At 34.3% G+C, this 18,939-nt stretch overlaps 1 protein-coding gene across 5 annotated transcripts in view; it reads right to left on the bottom strand.

Annotated features, from left to right (window-relative positions):
- Window positions 1-18,939, bottom strand: part of LOC117095597 (canalicular multispecific organic anion transporter 1-like) — a 97,770-nt gene that overhangs the window by 53,013 nt on the left and 25,818 nt on the right. For all 5 annotated transcript variants that reach the window (XM_033232166.1, XM_033232168.1, XM_033232167.1 and 2 more), the window contains 8 exons: window positions 16,006-16,260; window positions 13,550-13,615; window positions 11,370-11,507; window positions 9,659-9,805; window positions 7,042-7,126; window positions 6,879-6,945; window positions 6,388-6,514; window positions 2,447-2,623 (listed from right to left, as the gene is read on the bottom strand). In XM_033232166.1, the coding sequence (XP_033088057.1) occupies window positions 2,447-2,623; window positions 6,388-6,514; window positions 6,879-6,945; window positions 7,042-7,126; window positions 9,659-9,805; window positions 11,370-11,507; window positions 13,550-13,615; window positions 16,006-16,260 (1,062 nt within the window). The remainder of the gene's footprint in view (window positions 1-2,446; window positions 2,624-6,387; window positions 6,515-6,878; window positions 6,946-7,041; window positions 7,127-9,658; window positions 9,806-11,369; window positions 11,508-13,549; window positions 13,616-16,005; window positions 16,261-18,939) is intronic.

Here is an 18,939-nt window from a genome sequence, read left to right as displayed (position 1 = left end):
AAGCTCTCAGTGCAGCATATAACTTAGGCAATGACCTGTAATTATAAAATGCCATTGCCTCTTTGCATTTTTCATCCTTCTCCTACTCAGCAAACATCTTCTGCGTATGACTATATTTTGAGTACTACGCTAGTGCTTGGGATTCAAAGATGAGTGAAACAGAGTCTCACGAGGAGGTCACATTTTAGCAAGTGGGATAGGCATTATACACTCTCCTCCCACACACTCATATACACACACATAAAGGAATGTAATATGTGTGTGTGCATATGTTTATAATAGCACCTAAGTTGTATGTTTGTTGGGAGCATTCAATAAGATTAGAGTAAAAATTTTAGGAAAAATTCAACACTGAGTATGGATACAATCAACATTAGCTATTATCATGCAGTTACTCTTCTTTCCAATTCATCCCTCTACCTTGTCATCACTTTTTCTGTAATTATGTCATCATCTTGCACAAAAACCTTGGATATCCACAGCTCCCTCTTTTCATCACTCATGAGCAACAGCAAAAACAACAAATTCTTTCGTTTAAATCTAAGATGCTTATATTTTGGCGTTAACTCATCTCTTCACCACTCTCCCAATGTTGCCTTCAGGTGACTGTGGTTTGCCAAGCAGACTAACCTGGTCTTTCCTACTGGGAAGAGGCTATTCACTCTGCTTGGGAGACCACATCCTTCTGTTTTAACTTAAGGGCTACTCACACTGAAATGTCCTCTGAAGGCAACTTCCATTAGGTGTCCCAAGTGCGGAGATTCATTCCCTCCCTTCCTGTCTTGCCGCACTTTGTGTATTCATCCCATTGCTAGAATTGGCAATATTTATCTCAGTCTCTCTCACTAGCCTATGAGTCCCTACCTAGTTAATCCTTGTGTTCCCGACACCCAGTGTCTAACACTAGGTGATTAATAAATATTGATAAAGACAACTGATGAATATTATCGGCAGAGGTGCACCAGACTGCAAATCCCTTGAAGGCAGAGTGGTAGATCTCTCGCTTACCACTGTGTACCCCATAGCAGAATAAAGGCATATAAAAATTAATAAATGTGGTCAAATGAAGAATGCCAAAAGAAAAGATGAATACAAGTAGGCGAAAAGTCTACAGTCATTGTCTTTATTGTCTCTTAAGCACCTGTAAACAGATTTCCTTTTGAAATATTCGATTGCATGTGTAAAGTTCAAATGCAGATTGGGATACATTTAATCATAAAAATAAGACATTATAAATGGCAATAGTATTTAATGCCTATATTAAATCTATACTTCTTAGTTTGGATTGTTTCCCTGTTTAAGATTTTTTATAGTTACAAAATATCAGATATTTCATATTTTTAGAGATTGGGTTTATCAGCATCTTGTTCAACATGTGTTAACAAGTTTGAAGAAGAATTCACATGTCTGCCTTTTAGCTATGGAATCATTTTGCTTAGAGATGGTGAAGATGCAAGAAGAAATCCAAGGGTTGGAAAAAATAAACCTATTTAAAACTATTGAGAAAATACATCTGTAAAGTTATAGATTATAAATGAAGTAATTCTAGTTACAAGGTGAATTCTGGCTCATCCTGGATTTTATATATTTCTACATTCTACTATTTTGTTATATATTTCTTGTATTAATTTCTATAATGGGCTTATTAGATAACATGAGGGCAGGTGTAAAAATATCTAATAATGTTATGCTCACTCTTTTCAGAGATTCAAAGCACTCAGTAAGGATTATTTATTCATCTTTAGAGCACACACGAATTGCAGGCAGAGGCTACTTTTGCATTCACGTTTAATTAATGCAGATTTTAGTCAGGGGTTGGAGATAATCTCTCGGGGTTCATACTGCGGCTCATGATATATATATAAGTATTTTTAAATCCAAAACACTGAGCAGGGTAATGACTATTTACTAACACAATGAAAGTGAAATAGAACAAAGAGAGATGATTGGGGACCAAGTTCCACTTAAGCAGGAATGAGCAAACTTGGAGAAGGCACATTCATAACAGTGTTGTTTTCAGAGCTTCTTTAGAACCTGGACTCGGGTGCCACTGCTGGAGACTGGCGCTCTTTTGCTCCTGTTCTAGCCTTGACTTTGCACACCAGAGATACAGGAACAAACAAAACTATTAGTCACTCTTTAGAAAGTGAACTGCATTGTGCCAGCCACCAAAACAAAAGTTTGATGGTCTAACGAATGGGCTTTTATTCCCCTAAGTGGATACTAACAACAGAATTTCTGACTGATTTTAGTCTTTTCCAAACAGTCAATTGTAAATAATTACTTGTCCTTAATATCGCCATCTCTTATATAGGAATTACATAATAATTTTTAAAAATTATAGTTGTGTAGCTCTTCAAGACTTCAAGAAAAAGACCATAAACATTTTATTAGCACAGCTGAATGGGATTATATTTCTTTATGTGATAAATTACAGTTTCCTTACTCTTTCTCCAATCTCAGTTTGATCTCCCTTTGGCAACTGCTCCAAATCTGGAAGGAGAGCACAGGCTTCCAATACTTGCTCATAAAACTCTTTCTTCATGATGGAGCCAAAGAGAATGTTTTCTTGCAAAATGCAATTCTGAATCCAGGCCTGCTGAGAAACATAAGCCACAGAGCCCTAAAAAAGAAAGAGGTTAAAAAAAATTCTTAACTAGAGAAAAGGAGAAGTTGCATGCATCACAGTAAAGGAACATATTTAGTCCATAGTTTTGCCTTCTTTAGCTTTAAAACAGAAATAAAAATTTAATATAGATACATATAATTATATAGATCATGGCACCATATTTTATATGTTTTGCTGGAATTTCCTCCAAATGAGTTACTTTGTGCTTCTTATTTACTTTCACTGTAGCTTCTATCTAAGTTATCTGTCTAAAGTGATATTCTCTGGAAGCAGATGCTGAGTGTGTTAGTTTGCTAGAGTTGCAATAACAACATACCATGGACTGGGTGGCTTAAACAATGGAAATTTATTCTCACAATTCTGGAGGCTAGATATCTGAAATCGGGTGTTAGCAAGGTTGATTTCTACTGAGGCCACTCTCTTCAGCTTGTTGATGATTGTAATTTTCTTGTGTTTCACATGGCCTCTCTCTCTCCCTGTGTGTGTGTCCTAATTCCTCTTATAAGGACACCAGTGATACTGAATTAGGACCCACCTTAATGAGCTTGTTTTAACTTAACTAGCTCTTTAAAGACCCTGTGTCCCAAATACAGTCACATTCTGAGGTACTGGGAGTTAGAACTTCAACATATGAATTTTGGGGGAACACAATTCAGTCTGTAACACTGAATCAGATTTTGGGGTCCAAGTTGTTTGTTTGGGATCAACCCCTGTGGAAGGAAAGGAGGAGGGAAGATTAGGCAGAGGGAAGCCACAGATGCCAATGTGATGCAGAACCAAGAAAGCTTTGGCCAATCCTCCGGAGAGCCATGGAAGAGAATTAGTCATCACAGCTGTCCCAAGTCAGGCTGAGCAAAAGTGGGACCCTGGGACAGGCCACTATCTGAAGTCCAGGCCAACCTTGAAGGAGATGACTTCCTGTTCATACTCCCACAGCTGGGACTTGTAGAAGTCCTAACTAGTAGGAGGATCTGGGTGGCAAATCTCCGTGTATTATACATTAACCACTGCTCCCAAATTTATGTTTTATGATTTTATACCTTGAAATGATTTTTAAATATATGACAGTCTGCTGCATAAAATATCTTCTCAACTCACCCTTCTTTTCTAGAAAAAGAACTCACAGTATTTGCACAGTGGTCTACCTTTCAGTCCACCCCAGGGACTCAATTCAAACACTGATTCAGTATTTTAAGTACTCCACACTCTATAACAATACCAGACACTTAAAGTACTTTCTGATATACACACATGTGCAACCATTATTAGCCTTTTGATTTCTACCTACTACTTTAAAGGTCAAAGATTAACTTGTAATTCTTCTTTGTTGCATATGTAAGACACAGAATGGCTTTTGATCAAAAACAATATAATTCTGATCTGACCTGATCTTGAACACAAAAGGAATTGTTCTCAAATTGCCTTGTGAAGTGAATAATCTAAACTTTGCTTTGAATTGCATATTAAATCAGCATGTGAGTGGTCGATATTTTGAATACTTGCTATGTATTAAGCAAGTTGAGCAGTGCAGAGGATGAAAAACAAAGGAGAAGAGACTGAAGAACATGAGAAAACAGAAACTACAGTTTTCATAGAGATGTAAATGTTTGCTTTTATTATTTCCTTTCACATACAAATGAAAACATTTTGTTTCATTCTTAATAATGAAACTATAATAGAAGTTTCGTGAATTCAAAAATGGTCTCCAAATCTCTGATGTTTCTGCCACAGAACACTGAACATTGAATCCTTTTCATGAACGGTGCCTGGTGTGAGCTTTTGATACTGAAAAGAGTAGGGAGTCTATAGAGAAAGTTTAGCGACAATAGGCAGTTTTAGAGTTTGAACATTGTGGATTAAAATATGCCTCAAAAAAGTAATCATCTGAAAAACCGAAAAATAGAAAGTGCACACAAAAGCACTTTGAAAATGCCACTATAATGTTAATTTTACTTCAATAGAGATAATCAGGATGATATAAATTCTGAATAAAAAATATTTAGGGAAATAATTCAGAATATGATACTTCAAATCCTGCCATTGATCCAGGCCAAAAGCTTCCTGAAGGCCAATGACTAGTTATAAAAACAGATAATATATTTTTTCTTGGGCATCAGTAATTTAAAATAAACAAAGAATATCCTCTCTGCTTTACCACTAATAATGGCATTATTACAGTTTCTTTCATCGCTATGAACACGTTCTTAATTAACATTCAAAGATATTAGAAACAATCCTTAAATTTTATTATGAGAGCCTCAATAGTCATAATAAAGATGATGATCATCATACATATTCATAGAGGGGAGCTGGGCTAGGTTTTTGCACATTATCCTATGCAATTCTCACCCCAGCCTTTTCAGCTTATTACTATTATTAATGAATTAAGTGAAATCTAGAACTGACATTATTTTTATCTTTATCAATTTCTAATTATTTTTCAATATAAAATAAAGGGCGACCTCCTTTTGGATTCTTTTTCAAACTCTTTGAAGCAGAATTTGTTGTTTTTTATGCCTCAATTCATTTTTCATATCTGATTTAGACCTTTTTATCATTGATTATGGTATTTCCTTCACTACACTATGACCTTTGAAAGAAGAGGGGCATATCTTATTCACGTTTACTTCTCTGGCAGAAAGTGCTAGGCACATAGCATGGGCTCAGTAATTGCTTAGTGAAAATAGCTGCAAAAACTAAATAAAAATGAAATTAATATGACACTTATTATGTTTGTAATGTACACCCAAGTAAAAGGTACAGCTATCCTGAACTGCAGAGAAATGGCTAATTGCAATTGCTACAAACAGCATAGTGCTACAAAGATAGTATACTTAAGGTTTAAAAACAGTGGTGTTCATTAAGTGCAATCTTATCAGAAAAAGTCACAGGAATCATATTTGGCCCTAGACTAGGTAACAGTCATGCCGAGATAAAAAAGAATAACAAAAAATAGTCACCAAAGGACTGGAATCAGGAAAGATATAAAGGTAGAAAGAAATATGTGAGGAAAAATAAAAGGAGTTAGAGTTGATTTTTCCCAGAGAGGAAAGAAAAAATAAGACTGTGAAGTGATACTGATCTCAGATACATAGAGCTTGCTCATCTTGTCACAGGTAAGAAGGAAAGATTGGGCTACTCAGTGTTTTACCTAAGCGTTGATTACATCTAAGGAAAAGTTCATTGTGTAGTCTACTGTTTCAAAAAGAGAGAGCTGATTAAGAACTTGTTCAATTCTTATTCTTATTGACCTTTAAGAACAGAACAATTAGTCAACAGTAGATCTCTTCATGGTCCTAATGCTGAATCTTAAATGTAAGTTATTAATAACTTTATTTTTCTGAAGTTTTTTCTTGGTCAAAGATCCTACCCGAGAGTGGCTACAAGACTTCTTAGAAATGAAATGGATGTAATTACTTGGGGAACCTGGCTGAATAATAAATAGAAACCTAATCAAATTACAATATGAATCACATTCATTTCTCTATAATTGATTGCAATTCAGTTAATATCATCAAACAATTACCATAAGCATTTATAAATGATTTGCTGAAGTATTTAGAGAACAGAATTCTGTTATTAATCCACCCATAGTTAATCAATTTCTATGGAAATTGAAATGTTTGTTATAAACTGGAAATGCCCATTAAATGCTTGCATCTTCAATTCAGCTTGATAAATTCTTATTGACACTAATGACAAGTTGGCTATAGCTTGTTACATTAGAAGATGTTGAAAGAACGTATTTTTTATTTTACCTTTCTTTGGACTACTCCGGTAAGTTTCTCCATTTCCCCCAGAATGGCAGAAAGCATGGATGATTTTCCAGACCCAACTTGCCCCACAACAGCCACTAAAGCTCCTTCTGGGATCTTTATGTTCAAGCTGCATGAGAAGAAAGGGAGACAATATAGGAGATTCTTTTTATGGTTGTTTTAAAAATCTATTCCTAGATAAGTCACTGTGTGCAGCACTTAGCATCATCCCTGAAATCGTCACTTTTCACCTTTTCCTACAAATACCTACCCTTCCAAAATGCAAACAAATGAACAATAAAGTGCTGCAGATAGAAGAAATACTAGAAAAAAGGACAGCAAGATCACCATGAAAATGAAAGGTGAAGTGAGAGGTTAAAAGTCTTATTAGTTTCAGTATATTAATCTTATTAAAAACCTCTAAGAAATAAAAATACGGAACATTTTAGAACCCAATATTAACATTAAAAAAAATTCTTCAAACTACAACTTACTCTTTTAGAACTGGCATTCCTGTTTTATCCCAGGAGAAAGAAGCATCTGTAAACCCAATAGCATGATCTAAGGAAGAAAAAAATATACAGTGATGCATTTTATAATCAATTACCTTCAACCCAGAAGTCAAATAAGTAATGAATGCAAAGAGGAAGTGCTGACCTCCTATATAGTTTGTTTCAATATTTTGAGGAAGAAGCTCCTCAGTGTTGAGAAAGTCTTCCAAACGCCCCAGGGATATCTTTGTCTATCAAAATAAGCACAGATGGAATTTATCTGGGGCTCAAGTAGAACTTAAACTAAAAAATGTTTATTATGTTTTACAGCCTGAGTAGAATTTTTATTCAGATTAAAGATATTGAGATAAATATATCAAGCATAGTTTGAATTGATTTAATGCTATAAATACATTCATTCCTAAAGACGAAGGGCAGTTTCAAGAATCAAAGATCAAAACTAATGTCATCTATGCTGAAAGGTATGAGAAAAAGAAATGAAAATCCTATTTATTATTCTAGAAAAGCTATAAAAACTCTTAATAATTACAGAAAGATTGATTGTTTCCCAATTTCTTTGAGGTATAATTGAGAAAAATTATACATATTTAAGGTATACAACATGATTTTTATACACATGCACATTTTGAAATGATTACCACAATCCAGCTAATCAGATTATGTATCGCCTTCTGTAGACACCCTTATTTTCCTGTGTATATGAATACCTACCATCTACTCTCTTAGCAATTTTCAAGTATACAATACACTATCATTAACCGTAGTCATCATGCTGTACGTTAGGTCTCCAGAACATATTCATCTTATAACTGGAAGTTTGTAATCTTTGATCGACATCTCATTCACCCCACCCCACCCCAATGTCACCCTTGAGCCCTAATAAGCACTTTTCTTCACTCTGCTTCCATAAGTTAGACTTTTTTAGATTTCACATATAAGTGAGGTAATAGAGTATTTGTCTCTTTGTGCCTAGTTTACTTCACTTAGTATAATATTCTGCCATGTTGAATACTATTATATTGTTTGTATATTTTTTTAATCAATTTTTCTGCCGATAGCCACTTAGGTTGTTTCTATATCTTGGCTCCTGATAATGCTGTAATGAACATGGTAGTGCATATATCTTTTCAACATAATAATTTTATTTCCCTTGGATATTTTCCCATAAGTGGGATTTCTATCTCATATGGTAGTTCTATTTTGAATTTTTTGAGGAACTTCCATACTGTTTTCCATAACGGATGTACCAATTTATGTTCCTACCAACAGTATAGAAGGGTTCCCTTCTCTTGACATCCTTGCCAACACTTGTTATTCTTTGACTTTTTGATAATAGCCATCCTAAGAGGTGTGAGGTAATGCTTCCTTGTGATATAGAAAAATAAGGTTTTAAAAGCAACTTTAAGATTGGTGAGTGAATTCTGCTACTGATGATAAACAAAACTATAATGTTGACAATAATAATATTCAATTATAGTAAAATAGGAAATTATAATGTAGTAAAATAGCTACAAAATGTTTAGCTACATTAGGAGAAATAAAATTACATTGTTTTCTGAAAACTGACTTACATAAAATTTCTAGTACATTTTTATTTACTTTGTGTTAGGGGACTTGTATCATTAACACATAAGATGTAATTGGGCTGTGGTTTTGTTTACCAAGTGTGTCAAATCAGAACATACAGCTAGCTTTTTCTTTTTTTCCATTTTGGAAAAATGGTCTCCTTAAATGAAGGTAGCACAGTACTGCTAGCAATTGGTAAAGGCTTTGATATCGGACCTTTAGCTAGATTCTAATTGCAAAACTAGAACAAAACTGTTACTCTAAGAATTGACATTTTCTTTATGAGAAGTGTGCTATGAAATCAAATGCTAAAAGCATCACATCAGCGGTTCTTCTATGCCCTCTGTTGGTTATTTTAAGAAAAATAACATGAAAAATGATGTGACGTAACAAAAATGGCTTAATTGGGTTTTACTATTCAATTATGTTACTCCTTATTCAAGTAATATTTTTTAAAGAGTAAAGTTCTTAAATTAAAGGATGATTCCAATAAGCAAATATTCACTTTGTTTATGAATCCAGACTTGAGGAAAATAATTGAATGGAGGATGGCCAAACCTAATATCCAAAAAATGTAACCATAAATCTCAGGGCAAAAGGATCAAGGAACTTTTCTGGGTTTCCTGTGGCTTTAGTATCCATCTACTCATTGTATCTAGTATCTAAACAGCCTCCAGGAACTGGAGATTACACCTAAAAGCAGGTAGACCCAGACATCTCACACATGGCTTGTTAGCTGACTGATATTATCAATGTGCTTTTCTCCCTGCTTATTCATTCAGTATAGATGAAATGCTGCTGAACCCTGGGAAAACATTCTATTCAGTTTCATACAAAGCACCTAATTATAACTTTTCTGTTGGAAACAGGAAATGATTCCTATGATGACATAGTGGCTAACACCAGCTTTAAAAATGCTAAGTAGAAAACATAACACTTAAGAAAATAAAATAACATATTGAAGTATTTAAAAGTCACTTTGATGGAAAAAAAGCACAAGCAAGCAAGACATGATTCCTTTTTATTCTATAATGTTCTCTATTACTCATTAATTCAGGAAAACTAATTTTGAATGCAGTGTTAAACAACCACATAAAGTGAAATAAAATAAAATTAAAACGACAAAGAAATAAAATGTCCCAAACCATAGATTCCTGTACAGGAATAACTCCCAGTTTAAGGTATTCTGTATGTACCTGGACCACAGTTGAGATCACAGTTGGTAACTCAAACAGAGGAATCCTTAAAATATTAAACAAAGACATTGATGTGAACACTTTAGTGGCTGTTAAAATGTTTCCTTCATCCAGTAAGAAATAGACACACAAGGTTGCCAGGGACACCTAAAAAATAGAGATGTGTTACTTTCTTCAAATTTCTACGATAACAACATTATTAGTTACAGTCCCCAAAATTAGAAAATAAAATCTAAATAATTTTGTTTCCAGCGTTTTTCTTTTATGATGTTATACCCTTACCACAGTTATTATTACCATTTATATTGTAAACCAGTTCATCTTTTCTTTAAAATTCAGAAGTTTTATGTAAACTTATCTTCCAGTTGCATACATTCTGACATATATATAATAATTATTCTTTCTTTGTGTCATAAGATTAACTGAGGAAGGTATGAATAAATCATGTTTAAGATTTATATTTGTTCTTATAAGTTTCATTTAGAAAAGGCAGAAAAAAATCATTCATGCATGAGAATGGACTTAACTATCATATATATAGTCCTGGCTTAAGCAAATACATCTTGGATGGTTTTACTAAAGTATTCCAAATGTAAATATTGCATTCACTTCCATAATACTCACCTTTGTTGAAATTTTAAAAAATAAATTATCAACGTAGAGTGGCAACTTTGATTCAAATTGATGCTCTGGTTACCTGTGGCTTGCTTTTCCTTTGGCTTTTGCCCATGGCTTCATAGTCCAAGGCAATTTATACACTAGTTAAAATAGCATGGGATTCCCAATGTTTACATGGTGTAATAGAAAGAAAACAAAGTCACTTCATGTCAATTCGTCTCTAAATACTAATTTTGTAACTTTGAGGATGTTTCCAACTACTCTGGACTTCCATTTTGTCTTGTGAAATGAGAAAAATAATGCCTTATTATTGCGAGGTTGAAAAAAAGGCAATGTATGTAACTTTCCTGACATTCAGTAACAACTCAACAAATGTTGCTTCTCTTCTCACCTCCATATAATGTGCCCTTTGAGTCTGCTTAAAACCAATCAGTCATACATGTCAAGCTCTAAAACTGGAATGAAATTCTGAAATGTAGATTATATTTTAAGAGATATAAGCATATATGAAATCTCTGAGAAATTTACAGAGAAGTAAATCTTATTATATCTTAAAAATACAGATCAATGAAAACACATACAGTATTTTCCCTTTCTTTGTAACTTTTGTTCTCTAATCCACCTAAGTTTTTTGTTGTTGTTGTTGTTGTTGTTATTTGTTTGTTTTTTTTTTTTTTGAGATGGAGTCTCGCTCTGTCTCCGGGGCTGGAGTGCTGTGGCCGGATCTCAGCTCACTGCAAGCTCTGCCTCCCAGGTTTACGCCATTCTCCTGCCTCAGCCTCCTGAGTAGCTGGAACTACAGGCGCCCGCCACCTAGTTTTTGGTATTTTTAGTAGAGACGGGGTTTCACCGTGTTAGCCAGGATGGTCTCGATCTCCTGAACTCGTGATCCGCCCGTTTCGGCCTCCCAAAGTGCTGGGATTACAGGTTTGAGCCACCGCCCCCGGCCCACCTAAGTTAATGAATGTATTTCTTTACAATTTTAATTCAGACACATAATATTTAACTTTATACATCTTAATTCCAAGTAATTTGGAGGTAAATCTGTAAATCAGATTTGAAAATAAAAACAGGAAATATGACATACACTTACCAAGAATGGAATGCAAGTTAATGTCAGCATGGAAAATACAGTAAGATACCTGGCCGATTTTTGAAATTCCAATTCCTGATCTCGAATTTTGGTAATCTTATTTTTATAAGAGGGTTCCCATGCATAAAGTTTGAGGATCTGTAAATGAGTCACAATAATTATCTGACAATCTATATCATAGAAGAAAAAAATGCACACATACAAATAGCACACACACACAAAATTGTGAAGATAAAAAATGATGATACAACCATGAAGAAAATTGCATTGCTTCCGCTTTGACTGAATCAGAATATTTTCTTAAATTGTGGTATTTTGGGGGTGGAGCAGAGCAGAAGGAGGGAATGACCACCCAGCCCTATGTCCCCACCACCCCCAGTAACTTATTTCCGAGCCAGACTCTGGCAACATCCCAGCTGTAAGGCACGAACTCCATAGAACTCCATAGACAGCTTCCGTCTAGCTCAGTTCTGTCACTCTTCCTGCTGATCCAACTCTCACTTCTGTCTATTACCGTTTTCTTTATAGCTAAACTCTTCTCCCTGCCATTCCAGTTTCTCCACGACAGATGTTTTGGGACTTCAAGCCATTCTCTGAAAGCTGATTAGCGTTTTGAGATTGTAAACTATTTTCTGAGACAGAAAATGTGGGGAAATAGGATCCTACACTGGCTTATTGCATTAAACTTTAGAGTGAATTGACTTACATTCAAATTCCAGCTCTATGCGATGCTTAATTTTTTTTTTTTTTTTTTTTTTTTTTTTGAGACAGAGTTTTGCTCTTGTTGCCCAGGTTGGAGTGCAATGGCATGATCTTAGCTCAGGGCAACCTCCACCTCCCCAATTCAAGCGATTCTCCTGCCTCAGCCTCCCAAGTAGCTGGGATTACAGGCATGAGCCACTATGCCCAGCTATTTTCGTATTTTTAGTAGAGACGGGGTTTCTCCACGTTGGCCAGGCTGGTCTCGAATTCCTGACGTCAGGTGATCTGCACGCCTTGGCCTCCCCTAGTGCTGGGATTACAGGCTTAAACCACCGCGCCCAGCTGCGATGCTTAATTTTATGCGACTGCTTGACTGGCTATGGGGCCCAGTTGTTTCTTCAAACAGGAGTCTAGATATTTATGTGAAGGTATTTCTTAGATGCTGTTAGCATTTCAATCAGTTAAACTCTGAGTTAGACAGATGACCCTCTGTTTTTTGAGCGGACGTTATCAAATCAGTTGAAAGCCTTAAGAGAAAACGCTGAGGTTCCTCAGTGGGGAAGGAATTCTGCCTCCAGAGTGCCTTCAGATTCAAGATGGCAGCATTAACTTCTGCTAGAATTTTCGGTTTGCCCACCTTTTCTACAGATATTACACTTGCCTGCCCCTACAATCAGATGAGCCAGTTTCTTAAATCTCTCTTCATATTTCTGTATATCTATATCTGTTTATATGAAATCTATTGATTCTGTTTCTGTGGAGAACTCTAATACACTCTCACTGGTTCTGTAAATTTAAACCTGACCCTTAACTGCGCAGTGTCTTGGTTTCCTAGTTAATAAAATAAAAAAGGGAAATCTTTTTCTTGAGGTTTATAAGAATTCCATGAGGAAACACATATAAAGGAATAAGCACAGCATTTGATGCATGGAAAATATTTAGTAAATGGTAGCAATTATCAGTATTGTCAGAGAGAGGCTTTATAACACCTGTTATCAGATCCCAAGGATACTGACTGCTCTCACTTTTAAACTATCCCAGCTTTTCTAGAGAAAAATAATTTGCAACATACTATTTATAGAATAGCATTTATGTGATCATTTGTGTCCCACATAAAATAACCTAAATGACACCTCATCACTTCCCTTATATAAATCCGCCTTTACACTGATGGGTGTGTTATTACCACTCTTGCCTGCTTCGTCTCATCTTTTCAACACAATACCTTAAAATAATATTTTGTGACTTTTAGGATAGTTGTGTTTACTTGTGTGAGAAACAAAAAGAAAATGGCTGCATTTTATTTGACTTTGCATTTAAATGTTATTTTAGTGATAAGAATTCCTGTAATATCTGAAATCTGAAATTTTCTGCCAACAATTATTATCTGTCATCACTCTGAGATATTGAGAACACCACAAACTTCCTCTGTATTACTATGCTCAAAATAGGTCAAAGGCATATCCCTTTCATATTACCTTAATTCCACGTAGGATTTCTTTGAGTAGCTTTATCTGTTTATCTTTGTTCTTTCTTTGGCTTTTCTATTTAATGGAAAGAAAATAAAAAAAATTTGACAAAATTGGTAATACTTTTACTGATATGTCCAGAGCTATTTTTAAAATATGCTCTATTTTCTCTATCTTATTTAAGATTTAGTGGAGAAAAGCATCTTGCAATATTTACACATTATTCTATTGACAATGTTGGAAGACAGTTATAAATAGGTAACTTGAACATAGTCAACAGGAGAATAGTAGAAAAGTAGAAAATATAATACATATTTAAACATAATTTGTTTAAAATTGAATAATAGCACCCACATTCTACTAAGATAGAACACATTTCTAAAAACTCCCTTAACTGTTTATATACATACTTATAACAGAAGTGTCACAAGAATAAAAATAAGGCTCTCTATAAATTTTACTTGTTCTTTGGGAATTAGAATAATTAAAATGTATATTTTCAAATACACTTCCTTTTCTTTATATAAATGTTATGCAATTGTATTTTTATTCAAATATTTAACAAGTATAATATTTTATACTTGTTTGGGTATCGTTTCTTAAGTGTTTTCTCCATTAACATTGGCACTTTATGTTATATGTCATAAGTATTTGTATATCTTATGAAGAATGCATTTACGAGCTAATATCCATCATATTATGTGTGTGATTTAATACTAATAATATCATGTGTGTGATTTAAAGACATATTTTCTTTTCTTTTCTTTCCTTTTCTTTTTTTTTTTTTTTTTTTTTTTTTTTGAGACGGAGTTTTGCTCTTGTTGCCTAGGCTGGAGTGCAATCGCATGATCTTGGCTCACCGCAACCTCCACCTTCCAGGTTCAAGTGATTCTCCTGCCTCAGCCTACCGAATAGCTGAGATTACAGGCATGCGCCACCACACCCGGCTAATCTTGTATTTTAGTAGAGACAGGGTTTCTCCATGTTGGTCAGGCTGGTCTCGAACTCCTGACCTCAGGTGATCCACCACCTCGGCCTCCCAAAATGCTGGGATTACAGGTGTGAGCCACTGTGCCCGGCCTAAAGGTATATTTTCTATTTAGTGTATTTGGACATAATATTGAAATCTCTTTGAAGGTTATAGGACTCTAAGGTTCAAAAAAGATTTTTGCATTCTTAATAATGTGCCTTTAAATAGGAGTTTTTAAAATCCAGAATATATATTTTTAAAACTGGTTAAAAGTATTTGTTATAATTATAAACAAATCCGTTATTCTAAACTCTAGCATGCTAAGTACCTTTACTTCATAAATATATGCTATTTTCTAGTTTTTATGTTTAAAGATCAGTCATCTTTTACTTGAAAAATTAAGAAAAATATAAAATTCTATATAAGTTTTAGTCACTTAGGGATATTAAAGTAATAAGTAAAAATCTACCCTCCTTCTGTCTAATTCTACTTTCGTTAAAGACTGATGCTTTATCTCTAGATTACTTCTATGCTAATGAAAATATATTTATAGCTATATATCTTCATCTATTTACCTCTCCATCACACACATGTGTATAGATATATTCACATTTTAATAATGGATCAATGATATAGCTACATATATGCATGATATACATGCATATATTTAATCTACTTTTTGCTTTAAAATATGATTGACACATTTCCATGTCAATATATATTGTTAATCTTTGATCCATTTAAAATTATAAAATGTTTTCATAAGCAATACATCCACCTCTGTTAATTTAACATGTGAAAGCATCTATCTCATTACAGTGTGATTTCCTTCAATGCAGGATTCTATTTCTTACAGTACAGCATAGTGCACACTGTCTAACACATGGTGGAATGTCAAAACATATATTGATGGTAAGATGAATGACTGATTATAAAGGAAGAATATCAACATTAATTTAGTGAAGCATTTCCTGTCTGCTTGCTGCAGTACCTCACTTTTCAAACAACCAAGCATACCCCTACCTCCAGGCTGCATGTATACCCTTCCCTTTGCTTGGCATGTCTTTCCTTAGACGTCCACATGAATTACTCCTTCACTCTGTTGATATACCATTCCCTTCCTGAGGACTTTCCTGATCCTAAATGTAAAATGGCATTCTTTGTCTCTTCATCACTGTATCTTTACTAAATCTTCTTCATATACAAATGTTTTCTATCTATTTATTTACTTGCTTAATGTCTGTCCCCTCCACTACCCCTCATGAGAGCTGGACTTGTCAGTTCCCCTCACTGCTGTACTTCCTGTGTCTGGAACACTGGCTGACATAGGATGCATGCTTGGTTAATGCTGGTTGAGTGAATAAGTAAGTGATAAAATTGAATGACTTCCATTTATAACTCTCTCTATATGATTAGGAGATGGTGATTATTCACTTAAGTCAGAAAAACTCAGCTCCTGTTTGACACATGTAACATGAGGCAGTCATTTTCTTACCTTTAACTTTTTTATTTTAGTTGCAGCTAAAGCATTTATTGGTATAACAAACACAAGGACTGCCACCCCTGCTAACACTGCTGGGCCCAGCTCTTGCCAAAGGAGATATATGGCCATTAGGATTTGAAAAGGGGCAGACCAGAGGAGATTGAGGTTTGCTGTCAAGTCCATGAGTTGCTGAGCATCCGCTGACATCAAGTTAATAATTTCCCCAGTGGAAAACTTTTGTCGAGAAACATTTGATAAAAGTAGGGCCTATAAAAAGAGAAGCAGAATATTTTAGAGTTCTGTGATTATGGGGCATCTTTATAGTCAAACAATGGTAACTTTTACTATCAATGTTTAATATAATTAGGAAAATGTACAAGGTTATTTATGTACTGGGATATTATAAAATGCAGAAACGTGATTTTTAGGTGATGAAATATAATTAATGATTAAAGTATATAGTCTTAGAATAATGTTTATTGGCAGAGAGTAACATTTGGGTTTCCAAACAATAAGAATTTATGGAATACTATGCAGCCATAAAGAGGAAAGAGATCATGTCCTTTACAGGGACATGGATGGTGCTGGAAGCCATTATCCTTAGCACACTAACGCAGGAACAGAAAACCAAACACCACATGTTTTCACTTATAAGTGGGAGCTGAACGATGAGAACACGTGGACACATGGGGGAACAATACACACTGGGACTTGTCATGAGGGTGGGGGCAGAGGGAGGGAGAGCATCAGGAAGAACAGCTAAAGGACACTGGGCTTAATACCTAGGTGATGGGTTGATCTGTGCTGCAGCAAATCACATTCAGCACATGTTTACCTATCCTGTACATGCACTCCAGAACTTAAAATAAAAGTTGAAGAAAAAAAGAGAACCCTCAATAACTTGTTAATTGCCAAAAAAAAAAAAAATCTCTTCTAGATATATTAAGGCTCTCCTCCATTTGGTGGTATCCCCATAATGCTAAACCATCTAAATATTTTCAATACAAAGTACACAAATGCATCAATGAATATCTAATGAACACTGATGAATAGTTTTATGCTTGAAATTGTGGACCATTTAAAAAGGACACAGTTTTATTTCTCAAAGTGATTACAGTCTATCTGTAAAGCTACACACACACACACACACACACACACACACATACTGTTTTTTCTGTAAGTGTAAAAACAGCAATAAGGGCCATGGGAACTTAGAGATGAAAGTACTTAAAAGGTGTCATAGAGCAGATGCAAATACATCTTTCCTTCCAACTCCCAATTTTCACTTTCCACAAGTGCGTGCTACTTAATATGTGTATACTGAATCCAGTACCCCCAAGCACAATTATTGGTAACTTCTTACAAAAGATGAGGATAGAAATTGATTTATCTAATTATTCATCCATTTAAAATTCCCAGTGAAATACATAAACAACTGTAAAAGTAGTGAGAGATTTGTATTTGTACTGGAAACTGGACAGTTTCATTTATATATCAAAAATTTTATGAAAACTTCCCTGCATTGATTTAAAGAGAGACAGGACTGAGACTTGGGGATAGCAAGAGAAAATGAGATACAGGAGTCATTCTAAATCTATCTATTCAATAAATTTTAAAAAAAATGGAAAAGCCCATCTGGAATATAGTAGGTTGGGCCCACAGTGAAACATATAGCCAGGTATATGTCATTAGCCGTTTATGTGTCTTCTTTGGATAAATGACTATTCAGCCTTAAAAAAAAGAAGACAATTCTGCAATATGAGACAATATTGATATACCTTAAGATGTTATGCTAAGTGAAATAAGCTAGATACAGAAAAATAAATACTGGACGAGTTCGCTTATATGAGGTATCTAAAATGGTCAATTTCATAAAATCAAAGACTGGAATGGTGATTCCAAGGGTGGTGGGGGCAAGGGAAAACTGGAAAGTTAGTACTCAACAGGTACAAAGTTTTAGTTAACCAAGATGAATAAGCTCTAGAGATCTACTGTAATATATTGCACCTATAGTTAACAATAAACACATTTTAAGTTTAAAATGTATTAAGAAAATACATTTCATGTTGTTTTTTTTACAATAATAGAAAAAAACTCAATTGTTTTAGACTATTAGAGAAAATACTGAAAGTTATTATAAGATTGAAGGTTATTTGTATGGCATTTCTAGCACTAGGGGAATTTTTTCAATTTTTCGAATTTCTTTCAGTATTTTTTTCTGCCAAAATTCACAATCCAGTAAGGGCAATTTAGTTACCATTTATTGCTAAATTATACAATCTAAGCTGCCTTTTATTATAGGAAACAACTTGAAAGAGTTCTGTAATATGGCCAGTTACACTGGATGGTGTAACATTTCTAGAATTGTTTGGTAGGAAGTACTTTAGTCTGTTACAGGAGGAAAAATGTGATTCAGATGAAAAGAAAGGAAATCTAAAACAATGTTAAAAGTTTAGAAGCTTCTAAGTACTCTTCAATCAAAATGAAAATTAACCAGGTCATTTGTTACCTAATCAATTTTTCTAAGAAACTGTTACTTTAAACTTCTATCCAAGTTTTAGATTTGTTTTTTACAGTATTTTCATATCATATAAATCTTAATACACACACATAAAGTTGTGTGACTTATCTGTTTTAAAAACTTCATTCATTTCCCTCATTGAATTATGCTCTAAGAAAATTCACATGAACCAGATATAGTTCTAAGCCCCACAGTCTTGATTATCACTAGTTCAGTCCTTAATATTTCATTTTATAAACTGACGATGAAATTTGTTTTGCAATTTCACATTCTTCTTCTTATATATTTGTTATTTTATAGACTCAATGCCAAGACCCTAGTTCTTCATTTCTTTATTTCTTGAATTATCGCAGTAGCTCTAAGGGTCTCCTTCTTTTCTGTCTCATCTGTTTTTAATCCTTTTGTCCTATCATCCGTTTTATGGC

The sequence above is a fragment of the Trachypithecus francoisi genome, unplaced genomic scaffold (assembly GCF_009764315.1).
Source record: "Trachypithecus francoisi isolate TF-2019V2 unplaced genomic scaffold, Tfra_2.0 Lachesis_group14, whole genome shotgun sequence".
NCBI classification, from domain to species: Eukaryota; Metazoa; Chordata; class Mammalia; order Primates; family Cercopithecidae; genus Trachypithecus; species Trachypithecus francoisi.
Note: the sequence above shows the minus strand (reverse complement) of the source record. Positions and strands in the feature narration are given on the sequence as shown.